Source organism: Rhinopithecus bieti, unplaced genomic scaffold (genome assembly GCF_001698545.2).
Source record: "Rhinopithecus bieti isolate Rb0 unplaced genomic scaffold, ASM169854v2 scaffold_76809, whole genome shotgun sequence".
NCBI lineage: Eukaryota > Metazoa > Chordata > Mammalia > Primates > Cercopithecidae > Rhinopithecus > Rhinopithecus bieti.
In genome coordinates this window covers 63,480-85,735 of record NW_016828178.1, presented here as the reverse complement: position 1 = coordinate 85,735, position 22,256 = coordinate 63,480, and the positions used below count along the sequence as shown (strand labels likewise).

The 22,256-nt window shown below is 44.0% G+C and overlaps 2 protein-coding genes across 2 annotated transcripts in view; one reads left to right on the top strand and one right to left on the bottom strand.

Moving 5' to 3' along the window:
• Nucleotides 1–12,360, top strand: part of DKC1 (dyskerin pseudouridine synthase 1) — a 14,062-nt gene extending 1,702 nt beyond the window's left edge. The window contains exons 2-15 of the mRNA XM_017864377.1: nt 645–712; nt 1,188–1,274; nt 1,652–1,743; nt 1,955–2,139; nt 2,754–2,818; nt 3,014–3,140; nt 3,929–4,059; nt 4,469–4,612; nt 6,163–6,283; nt 8,472–8,590; nt 9,249–9,352; nt 9,837–9,915; nt 10,859–10,996; nt 11,477–12,360. Of these exons, the coding sequence (XP_017719866.1) occupies nt 645–712; nt 1,188–1,274; nt 1,652–1,743; nt 1,955–2,139; nt 2,754–2,818; nt 3,014–3,140; nt 3,929–4,059; nt 4,469–4,612; nt 6,163–6,283; nt 8,472–8,590; nt 9,249–9,352; nt 9,837–9,915; nt 10,859–10,996; nt 11,477–11,545 (1,529 nt within the window). The 3' untranslated portion in view covers nt 11,546–12,360. The remainder of the gene's footprint in view (nt 1–644; nt 713–1,187; nt 1,275–1,651; nt 1,744–1,954; nt 2,140–2,753; nt 2,819–3,013; nt 3,141–3,928; nt 4,060–4,468; nt 4,613–6,162; nt 6,284–8,471; nt 8,591–9,248; nt 9,353–9,836; nt 9,916–10,858; nt 10,997–11,476) is intronic.
• Nucleotides 12,361–13,346: 986 nt separating this feature from the next.
• MPP1 (MAGUK p55 scaffold protein 1) overlaps nt 13,347–22,256 on the bottom strand; it is a 27,559-nt gene continuing 18,649 nt past the window's right edge. Inside the window, exons 6-13 of the mRNA XM_017864373.1 lie at nt 21,337–21,533; nt 20,233–20,339; nt 19,196–19,276; nt 18,215–18,295; nt 16,489–16,533; nt 16,130–16,215; nt 15,969–16,007; nt 13,347–14,017 (exon numbers count right to left, since the gene is read on the bottom strand). Coding sequence (XP_017719862.1) covers nt 13,841–14,017; nt 15,969–16,007; nt 16,130–16,215; nt 16,489–16,533; nt 18,215–18,295; nt 19,196–19,276; nt 20,233–20,339; nt 21,337–21,533 — 813 coding nt within the window. The 3' untranslated portion in view covers nt 13,347–13,840. The remainder of the gene's footprint in view (nt 14,018–15,968; nt 16,008–16,129; nt 16,216–16,488; nt 16,534–18,214; nt 18,296–19,195; nt 19,277–20,232; nt 20,340–21,336; nt 21,534–22,256) is intronic.

Below are 22,256 nucleotides of genomic sequence, written 5' to 3'. Positions count from 1 at the left end.
AAAAAAATATATATATATATATATATATATATATAGTACACAAGGTTATAAGTGGTGCACCGGAGGGCACTTACCATGAATAGAGCTTGCTGGGCTGGAAGTTGCCCTGGCTGAGTTGGTGACTGAATGTGAAGGCCTCAGACTGAAGACTTCGTAATCTGTATACCTAGGCTACACTAAATTTATAAAATATATTTTCTTCAGAATAAATCAACCTTAGCTTACTGTAACTTCATAAACTTTTTACTTCGACTATTGTAATAGTACTTAGCTTAAAACAAACACATTATTCAGCTGTACATAAATATTTTCTCTGTTTATATCTTTTATTTTCTATTTAAAATTTTTTAATTTTTTTTTGTTAACTAAGGCACAAACACACACAGCACACACAGTAGCCTTGACCTACACAGGGTCGGGATCATCAAGACATCACTAGGAGATAGGAATTTTTCAGCTATGTTATAATCTTATGGGGGCCACGTCACATACGCAGTCTGACCTTGCAAAACATTATGTGACATGTGACTGTAATCGTAGACCTAAAATACATTTCCTACCTGCCCTAATTTCGGTCTTTATTTTAAACTCTTGTTTCATTTATTCTTGGGGAAAATTCCCGAATCCTGTGTTTGTTTTTTTAGTAATTATTTTGCCAAAGAAACATAAGAAGAAAAAGGAGCGGAAGTCATTGCCAGAAGAAGATGTAGCTGTGAGTAGTAATGTGTTTGACTTCACTTTGACTAAAAAGGTTTACTTAAATAACAAACTAAAAGAAAGAGGTGTTTTTAAAGGTTTCCAAGGAATGGGCCAGCATTGGTGGTCATTGTGTAGATTTGAAAAAGCATTGAAATGAGACAGCCCTAGACAGTCCAAGTGTCCTTCAGGCATAGCTTACTAAGTGGTGCTGGCCTTAACCAACTGCTCTCTCTGAATTTCTCTTCCTTATGCCACCCACAGACCCACCATCCCCCTTTCTCTGTAAATGTTTGGACCTATCTTAGTGGCATTTCACTTCCCCTCTGTACTCCTGGTTCATTTCTTCTCTCTCTTTCCCTTGGAGGTCCCAGTGAAAATGCATAGGAAGCCTTATTTTCTATTTAAAAGGCATACATTTCCGTGGCAGTAATGGAATTGTTCAAAATCGGGTGGGAAGTTTAATAGGTTATATTTCTGTCCTGTCGAAGGAAATACAACACGCTGAAGAATTTCTTATCAAACCCGAATCCAAAGTTGCTAAGTTGGACACGTCTCAGTGGCCCCTTTTGCTAAAGGTATGTGGTTAAAATCGTGCATCAGGTGAATGCCTGCTTTTATGTTATCTCCAAGTGTTAAGCAATTGATTGAGAATACTTACTGCTGGCGTCCTTGACTTTAGGAAATGCCCACTGGTACAGTTTAAAGCAGGATTCCTTAAGGTATCTGAAATGAAGAACCAAGTTTTTAAAAAAATTTGCAGTGCACTTGACACTGTTGTAGAATAAATGTCCCCACAATGTTAAATTGCTAAGTTTGTAAACAGTTCTCAGTTTTTGTACTTAGTCCATCCTGCAGACCTGTGCCAGTTTGTGGGCCACATAGTGGTACTGACTCTTTTTTTACATGTGCTCACGACATGGTATTTTGTTTGTGTTGTGTCGTTGCTTTGTAGAATTTTGATAAGCTGAATGTAAGGACAACACACTATACACCTCTTGCATGTGGTTCAAATCCTCTAAAGAGAGAGATTGGGGACTACATCAGGTAAGTGTTGGGAGGAGGCACTGTGCAAACTTACTTTCTTTTGAAAATGCTTTCACACCAGCTATTCAAGAAGGCAGTGACATGCCAGAATAGCTTTGTCTTGAATATATAACCTGTACCCACAGTGAATTCTTTTTCTTTTAACTCTAGATCTGTTGTTTCATTGGCGCACAGGAGTGGGTGATACATTAATTTTTTTTTTTCATTCTAGGACAGGTTTCATTAATCTTGACAAGCCCTCTAACCCCTCTTCCCATGAGGTGGTAGCCTGGATTCGACGGATACTTAGGGTGGAGAAGACAGGGCACAGTGGTACTCTGGATCCCAAGGTGACTGGTTGTTTAATCGTGTGCATAGAACGAGCCACTCGCTTGGTGAAGTCACAACAGAGTGCAGGTATTTGGGAGAGGGAGGGAAGGACTGGCTAGAGTGGAAAGCTTTCTGTATTTCCCTTCTATGTTTTGTCTGCTGGAAACTATTTCTTCGTTAGGGAAAAAAAAATCCTAAAGCAGAGATACTGTTTTGGTTTCTGTGTACCTTCTGTCCCCTGCCAGATCTTGGTGGTCCACCCTTTTTGGAATTCCACATACTAAGCATGTATTCATCAAGCTGACGGGATCCATTTGTAGCCTGGAGGCAGAACTCTGTCCAGGTTCAGCTCTCAGCTTATCACTGTAGGCTTCTCACTCTGTGCCACTGCTTCTGCCTAAAGTATCCTTCCTTCATTTTTATCTGAGAAAAGCCTGCTTATCTTGCAAGGCTTTTCCAGGCAGGTTCTACACTGGGTACTCCCAGCTGTCCCTGTCAGTACATTGAATTCCCAGCGAGAGAGTGTCTTCATTCTTTCCTACATCATCACCATGAAATCTGTCTTCATGCAGATTTTATAGAAACACAAGGTCAAACTGCTTGCTTTTCCTGTTGTGCAAAATGGGAGTGACTGAGCATATAAGAAATATGAAAAACAGAAAACTCAGTGGCCAAACCTGACTACTCTTGTCATTTTTCAGGCAAAGAGTATGTGGGGATTGTCCGGCTGCACAATGCTATTGAAGGGGGGACCCAGCTTTCTAGGGTAAGTCTGCAATTGTAGGGAGGACACCCTTTGTTGATTTGGATCTCTGAGCCCCTAAACATCTGGAGATGGGTTAGCTGTCCTGGCTGACTCCTTTTGTGCCCTTTTCAGTCAGCTGCCACAGCCAGCCTGGACCAGTGACTGCACATTTACATTCTGATGAGGGTGTTTGTTTTGGTTTGTGTTTGTTCTTAGGCCCTAGAAACTCTGACAGGTGCCCTATTCCAGCGACCCCCACTTATTGCTGCAGTAAAGAGGCAGCTCCGAGTGAGGACCATCTACGAGAGCAAAATGATTGAATACGATCCTGAAAGAAGATTAGGTGGGTCATTAGGTCTGTGAGTGGCTATGAACACATTCTTCAGGATTCTGTTCTCTTGTTAAAAGTAGATGCCCTTGAAGTTGAAGACTTTCTGAAACCTGCCCTACAGCTGGCATATTGTCTGTGGGCAATAGTTTTATTATCTTTTGTTAAAAGTGAACAGTGCCTAGTAAAGTGAGATGGCTTTTGCACTTTTATGATGACTGCTTCTGCTGGAATTGAAATGTTTTCATTCTGCATTTGTGTAGTTCGGTGCTTTGTTCAAAGGTGTTTTCACCAAAGTATGTTTTGCATGTGTTTTTTACTTGTTGCAATTTTGACTGCTTAGAAGTTTCTGTTGTACAAAACATCATTTAAAAGGTTTTTCTGTTGAATCCAGAGTATTCTCCAGATTGAAGCCTATGTGTAAAATGCTACCAAATGGCAAAAGCAACAATAAACAGTTGGATTTTACTTTTCTTTTAAACATAGCAATACTTAGCAGGGCTGGTCAGATTAAGTTGTCAGAAGTAAATTTAAGACAATGCCTATTTTCCTCCCATCCATGAAACATACCATGCTGAATATACCTGCAACTAACTGTTAAAAATTCTGTTAATATCAGAATTGCAGATCTTTAAATACAGCAAATGCTTATATTTTAAGAAGTGGTTGCCCTTGGCATATTGTGTTAGTCATGCCCTCTGTCTGTCACCTCTAGTCTTGATGGCTCAGATGAAGGCTAACCATTCCTCAACCAGTGATGTATTTATAGTAGGTGCTGCTTTTCTTTTGTGTGTATATCTTAGGGATCTTTTGGGTGAGTTGTGAGGCCGGCACCTACATTCGGACATTATGTGTGCACCTTGGTTTGTTATTGGGAGTTGGTGGTCAGATGCAGGAGCTTCGGAGGGTTCGTTCTGGAGTCATGAGTGAAAAGGTATGTGTTACGGGGCTACAAGTTTTAGAGCTTGTTCTTAACATCTGCCAGCCTTTGGTGGCACTCCACTTGCTTCATGTTGTGGGAAAGGCGCTTTCCAAAGTGTTGAGTTCAGTCCAGGGCAGCTTTCCTGTTCTGTTAATTAAACTTTGGGACATTAAAATGGGCTAAGGGAGATGATTGGGTAGGAAGTATTATTCTATTCATTTGCCTCCCAGCCTACAAAAATGCCTGCTTGGGATCTAATACTTCAATGGTTAAAGATGCCTGGAAGAGCCAGGACTGAAGAGGCTGAAGACATAATGAGCTTGGACTAGTAGACAAGTTACATTCAGTTTTAGGAAGTTTGGGATCTGATGGGCCGAGATGCAAATAAACTGAATTATTTTCATACATGGCTGCTTTTCAGGACCACATGGTGACAATGCACGATGTGCTTGATGCTCAGTGGCTATATGATAACCACAAGGATGAGAGTTACCTGCGGCGAGTTGTTTACCCTTTGGAAAAGTTGTTGACATCTCATAAACGGCTGGTTATGAAAGACAGTGCAGTAAGTTCCGGGTTAGGAATTTATATTTGGACAGAACATACTCCAAAGATGAGGCTTGCTCTTTTTATTGTTTTTCTTGGGTTTTATTTATTTATTTTTTCAAGTCCAAACCAAGTATACTAATTTAAAGTAAAAGTTTAGTGGTAGGAATACTTAAAAATAAGGCACATTAGGCTGGGCACAGTGGCTGATGCCTGTAATCCCAGCACTTTGGCAGGCTAAGGCAAGAGGGTCACTTGAGCCCAGGAAGGAGTTTGAGACCAGCCTGAGCAACATAGTAAGACCCTGTCGTCACAAAAATAAAAAATAGCCAGGTGTAGTGGCACATGTCTATATTCCCATCTACTTGGGAGGCTGAAGTGGGAGAATCGCTTGAGCCCAGGAGATCAAGGCTGTGAGCTGTGTTTTTATGATGATCAGAGAGTTGGCCTTTTATAAATTAAAGCATACTGTCTTTTCTCTAACTTGAGGGATAAAAATTTCTGGATATTTAAAATGTTTGTAGTTGGTAATTATTTATATTCAAATCTTGTACAGATGTTTGCATATTTTGTATGTGTATAGGCTGTAATAAATACTGAAAGATGGCACCATAATAGTTGAAAAAACTAAGTCGCAAAACAGTGGACAACATAAATGTGATATCCTCTCCTTATCAAACCGTTGGCTTCTGGGTGAATGTAAAGGGAGGGTCGAATGTGATCAGCAAAAGAGATCTAGGTGAGTGGAGATGGCATGAGGCAGATGGGTGCCTTGGGCACCATTGAACTTCTGGAGAGGAAGCCTTAAGTTGTACCCACTGATCTATAAATTCTGCACCAAGACTTTTGGGTGATTCGTTCAACAGGCCTCAGTAGTCTTGTTTTCAAGTTCTTTAGGAGCCTGTTATTGCCTGGATCTCTAGTAAATCTTTTCTTTCTCCTGATAAGGAGGAGAGAGGAGCAATTAAGGAATGCCAAGGCTATTTTTATGTTTAAAATGAAAATACCGACCAGGTGCAGTGGCTCACACTTGTAATCCCAGCACTTTGGGAGGCCAGGCCAGGCAAATTGCTTGAGCTCAGGAGTTTGAGACCAGCCTGGGCAATATGGTGAAACCCTGTCTCTATTAAAAATACAAAAATTAGCTGGGCGTGGTGGCGCATGCCTGTAATCCCAGCTACTTGGGAGGCTGAGGCACGAGAATCACTTGAACTCGGTAGGTGGAGGTTGCAGTGAGCTGAGAACGTGCCACTGGATGACAGAGGGAGGTTCTGCCAGAAAACAAAAAATAAAATGAAAATACCTGTGAGTCTCTAGAACCTGAAAACCTGAAAGTCTTCTTTACGACTTTTAAGTCTTGTGTGTAAAGTGCAGAGAGTGGTGCCTAGCACAGTGAGGTGGCTGTTGCTCTTCTGAGTCCCTTCATGCACCTTGCAGCTAGTGGGCTATCAGTGCCATCCCTGTTTCATGGTGTCAGACCCCACCCCCTTGTTGTCCTCCTTTGCTCTGGTGTGGGAGTGGGGTGGAAGGCAGCAGCTGGGCCCCTCACACATGGTGCCATCTCTGCAGGTAAATGCTATCTGCTATGGGGCCAAGATCATGCTTCCAGGTGTTCTTCGATATGAGGATGGCATTGAGGTCAATCAGGAGATTGTGGTTATCACCACCAAAGGAGAAGCAATCTGCATGGGTAAGAGGGGATGTTTATTTTTTAAATTGTAAATGTTTGTGGTTACATAGTAGGTGTATATATTTATGGGGTTCATGAGATGTTTTGACACAGGCATGCAATACATAATAATCACATCATGGAGAATGGGGCATCCATTTTAAGCATATCTCCTTTGTGTTACTAACAGTCCTATTTTACTGTTAGTTATTTATCTATCACCTTAGTTATTTTAAAATATACACTTAAGCTATTGATTATAGTCACCCTGTGATTTACTCGTCTTGTTCATTCATTAGATTTTTTGTTTTTGTTGTTGGTGTTTTGTTTTTGTTTTTGTTTTTTAAGAAGACAGAGTCTTGCTCTTTCGCCCAGGCTGGAGTGCAGTGACGTGACTTCGGCTCGCTGCAACCTCTGCTTCCCAGGTTCAAGCAATTCTCGTGACTCAGCCTTCCGAGTAGCTAGGATTACAGGTGCACACCATGACACCTGGCTAAGTTTTTGTATTTTTAGTAGAAACGGGGTTTTGCCATGTTGGTCAGGCTGGTCTTGAACTCCTGACCTCAGGTGATCTGTCTTTATTTTTTTTTTGTACCCATTAACCATCCCTACCTCCCTGCCAGCCTCCAACTACCCTCCCAGTCTCTGGTAACCATTCTTTTACTCTTCTCTGTCTATGAGTTCAATTGTTTCGATTCTTAGCTCCCACAAATAAGTGAGAACATGCAATGTTTGTCTTTCTATGCCTGACTGATTACACTTAGCATGATCTTCAGTTCCATCCATGTTGTTGGAAATGACAGGATCTCATTTTTTTTTAAGGCTGAATAGTATTCCATCGTGTATATGTACCACATTTTCTTTATCCATTTATCTGTTGATGGGCACCTCGGTTGCTTCCAAATCTTGGCTATTGTGATCTCTTTGATAACACTAATTTCCTTTATTTGGGGTATATACCCAGCAGTGGGATTGCTGGATCCTATGGTAGCTCAGTTTAGTTTTTCGAGGAACCTCCTAACTGTTCTCCATAGTGGTTGTATTAATTTACATTCCCATCAACAATGTACAGAGGTTCCCTTTTCTCCACATCCTTTCCAGCATTTGTCATTGTCTGTCTTTTGGATATAAACCATTTTAACTGGAGTGAAATGATACTTCATTATAGTTTTGATTTGCATTTCTCTGGTGATCAACGTTGAGCGCCTTTTCATATGCCTGTTTGCCATTTATTTATCTTCTTTTGAGAAGTGTCTATTCAGATATTTTGCCTGTTTTTTGATTGGATTATTAGATTTTTTTCCTATAGTGCTGAGTTCGTTATATATTCTGGTTATAAATCCCTTGTCAGATGGGTAGTTTGCGGATATTTTGTCCCGTTCTTATGCATATGGATATCTAGTTTTCCCAGCACCATTTATTGAAGAGACTGGTTTTTACCCAGTGTATGTTCTTGGTACCTTTGTCAAAAATGAGTTCAATGTGGCTGTGTGGATTTGTTTCTGGGTTCCCTATTCTGTTCCATTGGTTTATGTGCCTGTTTTTATGCCAGTACCATACTATTGTGATTACTGTAGCTCTATAGTATAATGTGAAGTGAGGTAATGTGATTCCTCTAGGTTTGTTCTTTTTGCTTAGGATCGCTTTGGCTATTTCAAGTCTTTTGTGGTTCCATGTAAAGTACCAGTGTTTTTTAACTCGTGAAAGCTTAGCTACTGTTGGATTGTCTCTTAAGACTTTAAATGCTCTGCACCCTCTTAGCGAATGAACCTTAGAGCTCTTCATTTAATGGGTCCAATTTGTGCCAGAAGTAAGCATGTCATCAGGATTCCTTAGCTCTGTGAGCAGGCAGGCCAGCCATGGCCTATGGACAGCAGCAGAAAAGGAATCCCTAAAACTTCAAAGGTTCTGTGGCCGCAAAGGGAGTGTACATGCCGTTCCTATAGATGTCTTGAGCTGCGAGCCTGTTATGTGTATCATTAGGTGCTTTGGTTGGGTTTTTTTAATTTGAGAAGTTTAACATCATTTCAGAGGCCTTCTTCTCATAATGGGGGATTTCTTCCATATGCATATCCTGAGCAAAGGAAACCCCAATTAAAGTAGTAGAGCTCAGAGTTTTAAAAGTGGCATACAACAGTAGAGTTGGGGCTCATCAATTATCTATTCTTTCCCCCTTCAAATAATTCTTTTCTTTATTCAATGCCTGTAGCTATTGCGTTAATGACCACAGCGGTCATCTCTACCTGCGATCATGGTATAGTAGCAAAGATCAAGAGAGTGATCATGGAGAGAGACACTTACCCTCGGAAGTGGGGTTTAGGTCCAAAGGTAAGTGGTACTGGGTTGCGTGCTCTGCCAGGTTCTTTTGTTTGGCATTGTTGAATACTTGGGCAGCTCTTGGTGTATTTCACCACCACAGTCTTGTATTGTGCTGGGCTCTGGATTGTCGATGAGTGGAAACAGGCCCTGTCTTGGGCCTAAGAGATTTCAGTCTAATGAGGGGAAACAGTTGGGCATTACTTATGTAATCACACAGTGGAATGGCAAATTTCATTCATGTTAGTGGCTACCAAGAAGTGCAGAGAGGTGGCTGTCACCTGGAGTGTCCACAGTGCTCAAGGAGTGTGGGCAAGAGATCATCTGTTAAGCCACATCAGTGTGAAGAGTGGATTAGGTGTTGATGAAGTGAAGAGGGGAGGGGAGAGTTCAGGGCAGTGGGAGGGAGCAAGCAGCATGTGCAAAGGCAAAAGAGTAGAGTGGCTGTGGTGGGGACATATGTCTGCAGAGGCTCTCACTAATAAGCTTTGTGACCTTCAACAAATCCTGTGCATGTTGGAGTTAGTGGGCGAATTCTGAATGCTCTGGAGAGGAGTTTGAGGCCCTGCTGAGAATACACCAGGGAGGAACCTTGTTCTATTCTTTGCAGTCACCATGCCCGCTTCCGCATTGGCACCATTCTAATGTTGACACCTTGATGTTCCACCAGGCAAGTCAGAAGAAGCTGATGATCAAGCAGGGCCTTCTGGACAAGTACGGGAAGCCCACAGAGAGCACGCCTGCCACCTGGAAGCAGGAGTATGTTGACTACAGGTGAGGGCAGGATGTTTCAGCCAGGGGTGGGTAGAGATGGCCTTGATGCAGGAGTACGTCAACAACAGGTGAGGATGGGAGGGTAGAGAGAGCCCACTTGCCATTTGGATGCAGGAGTACATAGACGACAGGTGAGGGACAGGTGAGCACGGAGGTTGTAGAGCCCAGGGGAGGGGGAGTCGCTTGGTTTGGGGCAAACTTGCTAAATGCAGGACCACAGGAACCAGCCCTTCGGCTCCCATGAGGTCTTGGCTGCCCAGGCCAGTTAGGGGTGTGGGCCTGCACGGCAGACAGTTATCCCTTTCTAGTCTGGCTCGTGGGACTCTAGAGGGAGTCAGTCTGCAATAGTAAGTGGTGAGTTCTTCTGTCCAGCGTTAGTATTTTGATGGTGGCTTTAGACTTGCCAGATAACACTACATAATATCAATACTGCCCTGGAAAGCCATTCAGTGAATTTGACCTATTGCTCCCTCTTCTCTTTCAGTGAGACTGCCAAAAAAGAGGTGGTTGCTGAAGTGGTAAAAGCCCCGCAGGTAGTTGCCGAAGCAGCAAAAACTGCAAAGGTGAGTGGCATGCTGTAATGTTTGGAGTGTGCTGGCGGAGATAATCCTAAGAGGCACTGGCATTTGTCTTACTTTGTGACTGTCTGCAGTCTGGCCATATACCCTGGCGTCAGAGGTGCATACACAGGTAATGCTGCCTTATACCCTGGGGTGCTTGTTTGGGCTCTGCAGGCTCCTCTGATTTGTATTCCCTGTCGTATCTGCTGGGAGGAGGAATGTGGGCTCAGGAATCAGATTGGCCTCGACTCCTACCTCAGCTATGGCAGCAACACAGGGATAGAATGGGTGCTGGTGTGTGTGTCATTCTGGCCCCCGCTGTGGGTCAAATGGTAGGACAGATGTGTTGAAATCAGAGGCCATGGCTGTTGGACACTCGAGGCCATACGAAATTCAGCAGAGAACAGAATTGCATCTTAACTCGGCACCACCCGGTGTTGAAAGAGTCAGTCAAGCATGGGGTGGCAAGTCCACCCCATGTTGCTGCTGGCATTAGCGCACAGAATGACAGGTCTGCGCTCAGAAACGGATGGCCCAGGCAGCTGTTGGTGAACCGTCCCTGGCTCCAGGGCCTGTGCAGGCCCGTGGGGGTCAGGTTGCTGTGGGTAGGCTTGAGGACCCTCACTTTTGGCCCTTGGAGGCCCGCATGAGGCAGCCCTTGATGTGACTGCCTTGCAGTCGTGAAAGAAACAGCTTTCCACCCCTAAGCCCCATGCTGCTGCTGTTCTGCTCCTCTCGTGCCTGCCTCAAGGCTTCTTGGATTTGGGGGATGAGACTGTCTTCAAATCCTCAGTAAACTAAAGCCCTGTCCGGGTTTGTAGTCACAAAACGTCCTGTTGGATTCAGTTGGGATCTTTCTCGGTGCCTCACTACCTTTTGACTCACTGAACCTTTCTTGTCCATTATTGCCCAAGATCTAACACTTAACCAATTGCTTTCATCTCAGCGGAAGCGAGAGAGTGAGAGTGAAAGTGACGAGACCCCTCCAGCAGCTCCTCAGTTGATCAAGAAGGAAAAGAAGAAGAGTAAGAAGGACAAGAAGGCCAAAGCTGGTCTGGAGAGCGGGGCCGAGCCTGGAGATGGGGTGTGTGGAGATATGTTCAGGTTCCTTGGGCTGGCTTAGTCCCTCCATGGGGAAAGAATTACCCAGGTGGTACCAGCTTTGTTACTCTTCTTGGAGGAGCTGTGGCCTGGGGGTGGCATGCGACTGAGTGCCTTTAGTGCTTCCCCATGTTCCTGGACTGCTTTTGCCCTCCCTGTGGAATGGACAGATAGAGGTGCCTGGCATCTACCACTTACACTTAGAGCTCTATTGATGGTGGGTGGAGAGGGTGTGTAGGATGGTGATCTGAATGTTTCTACTTCCAAAAGTAGACCACTAGGGTGTCACTGAAAGGTTCGCAGAACTTTGTGTCACATGTAGTCTTGAACCCAAAATATCCTTATAGGTCCTGAAAAAAGGCTTGCTTGACTGTGGATCTTTACCAGATTTCCTTCTGGGAGAGTGATAGCTTTGTTAGTGGATCCCACGGTATCTATAAGCTTTCATTCTCTTTCTTTCTAGGACAGTGATACCACCAAGAAGAAGAAGAAGAAGAAGAAAGCAAAAGAGGTAGAACTGGTTTCTGAGTAGTGAAGGCCACTTGAAGCATTGTGTCCAGCTGGAGGAGAAACTAAAGCCTTATTGAGAAAACATGTTATAGATCCTTTTGTTGCTGAGAGAGTGGAACATAGGTCCTAGACAGGGTGAAGAGTTCTGGCACATTTTAGCTGCTACTTTGAGACCTCGGTGATGTTACCTGGTGTGGTCATCCCATCTTGTCCTGTTTTAAGGATATGGGTGATGAAAGAGGCAGAGTTTATCCCAATGACTTCTCGGTTTGAGCTGGGAAGCCTCACCTTCAGACCCAGTAACTGTCAGCAGCTGTCTGCTAGTGGTTGTCTTAACATCATAGTCCTAGTTTGCATTTTTTAATCCCCTCTGTTTATAAGGTTTGTAAAACAAAACAAAACAAAAAACTAAGTCTGCTCAGTGAAATGGTGTAGAACCCTAAATAAGTGATAGAAGAGTGTCACTGAATTTTGTCTCTGAATTCAGTATAACTGAGTTTTGTCCATGCTGGTGTCTGACGGGCCTGGTAGTTTTCTGTCTTGTTCTGGCCTAGAGGTCAGTCCTTTGCACTTCCTCAAAGCTTCTGTACAGTGTTCACCTAAATCCATCTGACTACTTGTTCCTGTGCCGTCTTGTTTTAGGCCTCATTTATTACTTTTAAAGAATGAAATTGTTCATTGCTGGGAGAAGAATGTTGTAATTTTTACTTATTAAAGTCAATCTGTTAATTTTTTTATGTATTCCTGTTGGGTTTTCTTGTTGGTGATCTCATGCTAGCAGAGCAAAATTGTAAAATATTTTGATTAAAATCTAGGGACCTTTATGTCCTATTTGAAGTGTGATGCTTTTATGTTTTCTGGTTTTTACATTTTCGTTCTGTATCTTACACAGTTCACCTTGGGCCCTGTCATCTGATGTGAGTACTCAGAGGCAGTGATTACCATAAAACCAGTGATCTGTAGAAGAACAGAGGAGAGGGTTGATGTATTTATACATAGTGGGCCTGGCAGGAGGGAGGCAGGGTGAGTCGGGAGAAGGAAGCTGAAAGTTAGGGACATTCAGGAATCTGAAGGCCTTGGTGACAGATTAGTGGAAGAAAGGTCTAGGGTTGCTTCCGATTTGGTATTAAGAACCAAGAAAGAGGCTGGGTGTGGTGGCTTACACCTGTAATCCCATCAACTTTGGGAGGCTGAGGCGGGCAGATCACCTGAGGTCAGGAGTTGGAGACCAGCCTGGCTAACATGGCAAAACCCATCTCTACTAAAAACACAAAAATTAGCCAGGTGTGGTGGTGTGCATCTGTAATCCCAGCTACTTGTGAGGCTGAGGCAGGAGAGTCCCTTGAACCTGAGAGGTGGAGGTTGCAGTGAGCCGAGATCCTGCCACTGCACTCCAGTCTGGGCAAAGCAGTGAGACTATCTCAAAAAAGCGGCGCTTCGTGGGGGAGTCCTTGGATGCAGTGAGGAGAGGCCCTGAGCTGTAGCCACATTATGAGCCAGGCGTGCAGAGTGGACCCCAGCCCAGGCTCAGCGACCAGCCTCCACTGTACCATGGGACCCCAGGCTAGGATTTTCTCTAAATATGTGCCCACAATGGGCTCTCCTCCAGATACGACAACCTTAGGGTGTTTTTCTACATGGGCACTAGCCAGTAGAGACCTGCAGTGGGGGCACAGAGAATGGGGATTCTTCCAGGGCACTGGTGTTTATCATCTGCATCCCATCTGAACACAAGAGAGGCATCTTGTGTTAATGCCGTTGTCCAGGAGCGTAAGTGAAATGGACCACATTTCTTTGTGTGGAAACCCAGAGTTACAAGGCCATTGGCATTTTAACACAGCATTTTTATTGCTTTTGAAGGTTTTCCTAGAGCAGACATCATTCTATTGCACAGATGTGTCATTTTGGCATTATAGAAAGTTGCAGTTAAAAACGGTTTCTCCACAATAAAAAGACAAACGAGATACCCAGCATATACAGTTGAAGGCAAAGGAGGGCAGGCTTTAGAGGGATGGGGTCGTTGGCTTTTGCTGTGCATCATCCTTGATTAGCAGTTACGTTTTGGTAGTACTGCTTACCCCCAATTTCTAGAAATCCTTTTGAAATCCAGATTACTGGGGCTCCATCTATCAGGAAAATCAAATCCCAACCCTTCAGGAGCCTGAGCAAGAAGACTGAACCCTACTGGCTTAATTAGGATAGCTGCAGAGAGCTGGAAGCTGACACAAAACTAGTTGGAGCAGCCCTGTTTGTCTTAAAGCAAGGGAGTTACAAATGCTGGAGAGGGGCATACAGTGGGTTCCCCCATTCTATAAGCTTAGTAAACCCAGGAGACAGGCACCCACTGTGGAGAACTGCACGCTTGGTCGAAGGCTTCTTGTAATTTCTTAAGGGTTTCATCAACGCTATTATTGACCAGTGAGAGGTCAAAGTAGTGAGCGTACTGGCTGCGGATGGCCTCAGAGTCCTTCTGCAGCTGCTGCAGGGCTTCTGTCTGCAAAGAAGAAAGCCACAGATGAAGCAAGCTGCACCACCCCCAGCCCAGAGAGGCCAGTGACAGATTTTAAAGAGCAATTGTTAGCGTTGCTCAGCTGTGCATCATACTTGAAGAGTCAAACTTGGAAGACATTGTGAAAGAATGTTAATATAGGGCATGAAGAGGCAATCTCAGAAGACCATGGCAATTCTCAGAGGATCTCAAGCTAACCCTGACTAATCAGAGCCCTCTGGAGAACCAATAGCTATGCAGAGACAGCATGGACTTCACCAGCATCTCCCATTAATGCCCTTTGAACATGGAAGAGCCATTTCAACAACCACCAGAGCTGCAGTGCAAAACAAAGATAAAGGTGATTTTGTTTTGTTTTGTTTTGAGACAGAGTCTTGCGCTATGGCCCAGGCTGGAGTACAGTGGCACAATCTTGGCTCACTGCAACCTCCGCCTCCCGGGTTCAAGCAATTCTTGTGCCTCAGTCTCCCGAGTAGCTGGGACTACAGGCATGCGCCACCACATCTGGCTAATTTTTGTATTTTTAGTAGAGGCAGGGTTTTGCCATGTTGGCCAGGCTGGTCTCGAACTTCGGACCTCAGGTGATCTGCCCACCTCGGCCTCTCAATGTGCTGGGATTACAGGCGCGAGCCACTGCACCCAGTCAGATAAAGGTGATTTCTAATCCCAGAGCACACCTGTAATCCCAGCACTTTGGAAGGCCGAGGCAAGATGATTGCTTGAGCACAGGAGTTCAAGACCAGCCTGGACAACACAGTGAGACCCCATTTCTACAAAAAACAAAATTTAAAATGTGTGTGTATATATCTCACGACTCTTTCTTTGACCTAAAACCAAGCAGCCATGAAAGACAAATGTAACTACATAAAAGTAAAAATGTCTCCATAGCAAAAAGACATGCCAAATTGGGAAAAAAAATTGCAGCTGATATTACAAAGGGCTAATTACCCTAATACAGACTTCCTATAAACTCAGCAGAAAAATGAGCTAAGGACATGACCAGATAATTCTCAGAAAAGGCAATACAAATTGCTCTTCATATGAAAAAGTACCCAATCATCTCTTTTAGTAAAAAAGAATGAGATACCATTTTCCCCGCCAGTAGCCTGGCAAAAAAAGAAAAGACAACATGCTACAGGCAAAGAGAAACAAGCACTCTCACAGGTGGTTGGAGGGACTATAAATCCTAAAGGAGTGTAATTTGGCAGTCCCTGTCCAAATTCTAAGTGCGTGTGCTCTTGGACCTAGTGATCCTACTTGGAGTTTTTCCTACAGATATATTTGCACACATATGCTATATGCACAGGGCTACTGATTGCAGTATTCTTTATAATCAGTGTTTGAAAGCAACCCAAATGGCCATCAACAGGTGAATGGTTAAGTAATTACACATGCATGCAGTAGAAGACCATGCAGCTATTGAGAAAAATAGTTCCTCACACCCTGATAGGGAAAGGTGTCCATTGTTCAATGAAAAAGCACAGTGTAGCAAAGTGCATGGGTAGGGCTGGGCAGAGGAGCAGGGTAGGCTTTTCAATATATTCCTGGCCCCTCTGTCTTTCCTCACAGCCATACTGCACCCCAGGGCAGGTTCAGTGCCACCTCTGTCCATCACAGCTTCCCCTGCCAGAGCCTGCATCCCACCAGTATCAGGATCTGCCCAACTGTCCATCTCTACCCCTGGAACTGTGTGCCTCCAGGACAATGACTGGGCCTGGTTTGTTTTGTCCCCATTACCTGTCACGGGCACCGGCCTAGCTAGTGGTTTAAGAGCTCGAATGAATGTGCATGCCCTTTGGCTTGGCCCTGGAGGAAGAAGCCCAGCTGCAGCTGTGACCTCCAGCCAGCACTCTGGCCAACGACCTGGACTGAGGTCCTAGTCTGGGCAGGCCCGGAGAAAGTGAATTCCTACCCAACCCGCACAACCTCTCCTCACCTGAGTGCCCTGGTCAGTAGGTGCAATGAATACAATGTACTATAGTTCCTAGTGTTCTTATACACCAATATAAACCATACATATAAAACTAATATATGCATGCGGCAGCGGAAGGAAACAAGGAAAAGTAAACAAAAAACCAAAACAAAACAAAAACCTACATAGCTGTCCATAATGGATTCCTCTAAATAAGAGCCTTTGGAGCTGTACACCAATACTAACTTTCCATCCTTTCCCAGTACGACGTCTTGTTCCAGGCGACCCCATTAAAAGTGCTGAAGCAATCCTGACCCCCAGAAGATTCCCAGAGCACTATCTTTTTCACCACTCTCTTTGCCATCCCTTGTGTGCTGAGCCATCCGTCCCCTCCCTTCCGCCACCCACCTGGGGCTCAATGTCAAGATGGAATCTTGCTCTTATGAACTGGTGCCTGTTTCAAATTGTGCCAACATGTCCTGGTACTCAAACCCAAGAACTCATTGCAGAGATGTCCATTTCATCTCCTCTTTAATAAAGTTACTCCTTCCCATGCTATCCTCCACTCTTCCTTGGCGGCGTGTTGTATCTGGTGTACAGAGAGCCCAAATCCCTGACAAACTCCAGGTCCTCACCTTTCATGGGGGCTTGGACCATTGGTGCCCTGTATTGAAACCGAGCTCCTTTGGTCTACTGACTAATACAGGGTTCCTCCCATTGGCCTCCTGAAGAGGTGATGCTTCGAAGGATGTACACCAGGAAATCCTCCATCTGCCCAGGACCATTCCAATTTAAGGGGCAAAGCCTAACATGAAAATTCCTTATTATCATTTTCCCCTAGATGAATACATCTCTCAAACTTCCAAATCTAGAATATTGAAACTCAAAATGAAAACAGCGGAAAATATTTTTTCAAAACAGATCTACTGATTAGCCGATTTCTGGAAATATAAATTTAAGTTTCCTTTTCATGACTGAAAGAAAGTACTTTGAGTTTCACCACTCATGTTGTTAAAAGTTGGACTATTTTCTATTACTCATATAAATTGTCTAATCAGTAAAATATGCTCCAGATATTGTAGTTTGAAACACAATCCTCCCAACCTCCCCTCTTTCCATCTTCCATTGACTGTCTACTTTGCCTTCCAGATCACACTTGTCTCTCACCTGGCCCCTTCTCCTCAATCTACAACCACATGTGATTCTCTTGAAGGAGGAGCCTGTACTGGTTATTTCTGCTTCCCCACTCACTCCTGGGGCCATTTGCTTTCTGCTCCTAATGCGAACCTGGAATAAGTCTACGTCCCTCCGGCAAGGAGACAACTCTCAATGATCCATGTGTAAAAAAGCAAAATGAAGAAAAAATAAAAAAAAAAAAAAAACTAATATGAGGTTTAGAATCTGGTTTTCTATTTTGCTTAGCAGTACAGTAATTCCTCACTTAATATTATTATCAGTAGGTTCTTAGAAAATGTGACTTTAAGTGAAATCACATGCAGTTGGTCCTTGAATAACACAGTTTAGTTCAACTTCATTTCATTGTATTGTTGATGAGTAAAAAAAAACTGTTTCTTGTTATATGTCATTTCACTTAAAGTCACAGTCTTCGAAGAGCCTATTGACAATATTAAGCAAGGAATGACTGTATTTCTTTCTGGGAACATACACAACTATACCATGCAGCATCACTTCTGGGAATGGAAGAGTTATCAAATTCACCTGATCACTGGCGCTACTCTTCTCCGTATCTAGGACTGCTGTTGAGATAGTTTGGGCCTTTCCTAGGCACTGCTTTGATTTAGAAGACATTCCATGAAAATGAGAGGCAGCCTGAATATCAAGAGTGGGATAGCTAAGGAAATCCACCAAGGACATCCACTCAGTGGACTATAAAACCATCCTCAAAGAGAATTAGGCAAATTGCCGGGGAACATGAGAAAATGTTTAAAAAGTAAAATGACAAAGTTATATGTATAAACTTTAATACTTAGTAATTTTTAAGGGAGTATAAAATGTTTACTATAGCTTCTGTTATGTAGACAAACAGCACGAATAACAATAAGAAAACAGTTATTCTGTTAGGTGGAGGAATTGTGGGCACAAATTTTTATCTTTCCATATTTTGTTTAAATAATCAAACATTTAAAATAAAATAATTAAAAAAATAAAATAACACTATGGTATTTCAGATGGAGAGTGGTAAAAAGTGCTACTGATGCCCTGTCCTTCAGCCTGCCACCTCCCCTCCACAGTGCCTATGAGCTACTTACATGGGGCAGGGTACACAAACTTCTCCGGATTCTGGCTGAGCAGGGCATTCTTAATGTGGCTGCGACCCACCCCACTGGCTCCTGTGTAGAGAGAGAACATCTTTTGGAAAGCGGGGAGAGGAGCAGGGATCGGGGATAAGATACAGATTTTCCTCTCTCGGCACTCAAAGCTGCCAACAGGTGAACATGAGTTCGGGTTCCATGTGGGCTGGGGTCAGGGTCTTTAAGCTGTCAGAAGATTTGGGGCCACCAAGGGGCTTCAGGTCCTTTTTTCCATTTCGGGGAGAAGGCTCTTTCTGAGGACTAAGGGTTGGGACTCAGAATGTAACTGTCACTTCTGCAGAGGAGCCAGCGAACACATGAGGCTTTCTGGTTATTTTCTAAAATTTCTTCAAAATTAATGGAACTGAATTTAAGCCAGTGTTTTTACTAGAAATTTTACCAAAACCTTAATGTAGATCCTCTAACCAACTAAAGTTTCAACTCTAAAGACAGGAAGGTGAGCAGCCTGCCAGAGGCAAAGCCTACATACCTGGGTTTGAAGCAAGGACTTACTCTGTTTCAGGTCAGAGTCACTGCTTGGGGGAGGTGAGCTTCCAAGGCTTATATGGATGACTGACAGCTCAGAATACTAACAAAATGCTAGCGAAGCACTCCAACATATTTGCTTTAAAAAGCATATCACTGCCAGCGGACAGATGAACAAAGAGCAAAACCTTGTTTCGGACCTGCCAGCATGAAACCTAACCAAAAAGAATTCATTGCTAAATAGTAGAGAAACTTAAAAGGTTTAGTTTCACTTGTGAGGTGGACCCAGATGGGGTGCATGTGAGGATTCAGAAAATTCCTTACACCTGCTCTATGTGGAGAACCCAAGAGACCTCACTTATTTTCTTCCTCACTGCCTTTTTTTGGGGTGGGCACATGATGCAGGCAGGAAAATAAAGACAGAAATGTGCAAATGGGGCAATGAGAAGATACCGATCAGCACCAGGGTCTTCCTCTTGAATGCAGGGAGCCGAACGACTTCCTCGTAGGAAACAACATCCAACTGATCAAAAACTAGAGACAAAGAAAACCAAGCAGTGTTCATTTCCAGAGCTGGGAAGAACGGTGTTCCACACTCTGAAGTGGGAAAGAACCTCACGATGTCTCAACAAGCAGGGGAGGAAGTGACTAGAGATGAGGCCAGGGAGGTTGGTGTGAAGGAAGGACTTTGGACTGTATTTTTAGTGTGGTGAGGGAATTTTGAGCAAAGGAGTTGATCTAACTTTTGGACCCTCTCTTCCTCCTTGCTCTATCTTTCTGAGCCAACTTTTCTTGTCTCCTGTCCTCATCTCTTCTCTATAGTTTCAGTATCAGATGTTCCCTTGGCACTTAGAGCTGAAGAATGCCAATGCTATCTCTGTTCTGCCTGAATGTCCCTTATCTTAGAAGATAGTGCTGCTATTGACCCAGCTGCTCAAGATGGAGACCTGGTGTCATCCTGACTCTCCACCCCCTCACCTGCTCACAACCCAAGACTGCCACGATCATTCCCTGGCTGGTGGTGTGCATGTGACATCTCAGAAAGAGAAATGCAGATGGAAAGCTGACCGTGTGAATTCTCTGCTCAAAACCCTTCACTAGCTCTACAGTCTGTAGTACAAAATTGAAAACGCTAGGGAGGGTGCACGAAGCTCCTATGACCTGGTCCTGGCCTCTCCCTCTGGCCTGTGTTCTTGCCCCACTTCTCCTCTCCCACCACAGATGTTCTGGCCACATCTACCTCTGTGTGAGGGGTGGGGTGATGAGTAGGTGTGGGCAGACCACTAGTCCTCCTTTACATCCACTGGTCTGACTGCGGCAAGCTTGTGAAGATGGATTCAATAAAAAGAAACCAGAAGAAATGATATGCTTTATGTAGAATGCGCCTTCCGCTGCACACTGCACCACCTCCCCTTTTCTGCTGGTTACAGAGACTGGGCAGCACACGAATGCTGCCAGGAGCCTGGGGCAAGAAGGCTCAGAAAGCTTACTCGAGCTGTGCTTGGCCAGATACTTGTCTTTGTACTTCTTCTTCTTCCCAAAGGGACTGCAGCTCGGGGCTTCACTAGGAGCTGACTGAGCCATACTTGCCACTCGCCTGGTAGGAAAAGACAATCAAGGAGTCAGCTTTCCTCCCCCTCCCCTCATACCCCCCCGTCACTCATTTCCTAATCCCCTTCACTCTCTGAGTGTCCGTTACAGTGGGACATAATGTGTGCAAAGCGCCCCATACGCTGTTTGGTGCATCTTGCACTGTGCCCTGCCCTCAGTCAGGGACCTGGCCCCTTGAGTCTGTGTCATCCAGTACCTGTCAGCACATTCTGGACACAACGCACAAACAACGTGCTTTCTTTGGTCTAGACCTTTATGACCCTACCTCACTCTAAGAAATACACTGTACATTGCAAGCCAGTATTACACATACATCTATAAACAAAACACATACACACACCCCACATATATATATCTAAAACAACTGCTTCACAAAACAATAACTTGTATTACTACATGTAATAGATTCTAATATTTCTATTCAATGTCAACCCCACAAGGGTTGTAATCTTTACACTGGGGTAATTTTGCACAGGCAGAGGGAGGTTCAGTGTTGGATATGTTATCAGTTGGAACTGTTTTGTGAATTTTTCTGTGAGCAATCTGACTCGGGGACAGGAATTATTTCTTCTATGTACCAGAAATGTGCCTAAAGGACACATACTTAAATGTGACTGTTTTCTGCAGGACTCCAAGGAAATCCCAGAAACAGTATGGCTGGTAGAAGCGCACTAGCTTGGGAGATAGGAGACCAGGGAGGGCTCCATCCCAGCACTGTCACGTGCTTTGTAACTATGGGGAAAACGTTTAAGGAAGCAAGAGGCCCACATAGGAATGAAGAGCTATTTGGGCTCCCTTGCCCGTAGTTGCCTCTCAGCCCAGCTTATCAACTCATGCTTAACCCTCCCCCACCCATTATGCCAGGAAATCTAGGAGGTCTCCTCGGTCGAGAAACAGAAACTACAAACAAAATGACAGATTTTCTGAAGCTAAATTATTTGTGGCAGGCACATGGCCCTTCCGCCTGCACAAAAATGGCTCACCATTCCTGCAGTTCAGGGGAAGGGATCAATCCTGCTGACTCCTTGGAGGAGCCTTCCACCCGTCCCTGCCACCAATTGCTGTCATCCTTGTTGATAATCTGGATAATGTCCCCAGTAGCAAACTTCAGTCCCGCCTCCTTGCAAGGGATCAGATTGTCCTTTTTGGGATCATAGTCAAACTGCGCTCTCATGAACATCTAAAAAGAAGGCAAAAGGAACGGCAGCATCAGAGCGTGTCCTGCTGTAAACAAACTGGGTCAAGATACACAAATCTGACAAGAATCTTACAATTTCTCTCTGCAACAGAGATGTAAAAACGCCAAACAAAATATTAGCAAGTCAAATTTAGCTATGTATAAAAAGTATAATAAATCACACCCAAACAGGATCTAGTTCAGCAATATAAGAAGGTTTACTACCTGAAGGCCAATAAATTCACCACATTAACATAAAAATGGAAGAAGATCATATGATCCCCTCAATAGATGCAGAAAAAGCCTATAACATTCAAAACCCATTCAAGATTAAAATTCTTAGTAAACTTGGAATAGAAGGGAGGTTCTTTATTGTGAGAAAACCCGACATCCAGCGCCATACTTCTCAGGGAAAGATTAAAAGCTTTACCCCCTTTTTTTCAAGGACATGGGTCTTGCTATGTTACCCAGGTTGGTCTCGAACTCCTGGGCTCAAACAATCCACCTGCCTTGGCCTCCCAAAGTGCTAGGATTACAGGCGTGAGCCACCACACCTGGCCAGCTTTCCCTTTAAGATGGAAAAATAAACAAAAATGCCTGCTATCATCACTTCCATTGAGATATGGTGCAGATGCCTCTTTTATCCAAATTGACATGCAGGTTTGGCATAGGGATAAACAAACAGTACAATGGAAAAGAATAAATAGGCCTGTAAATATTATTCAT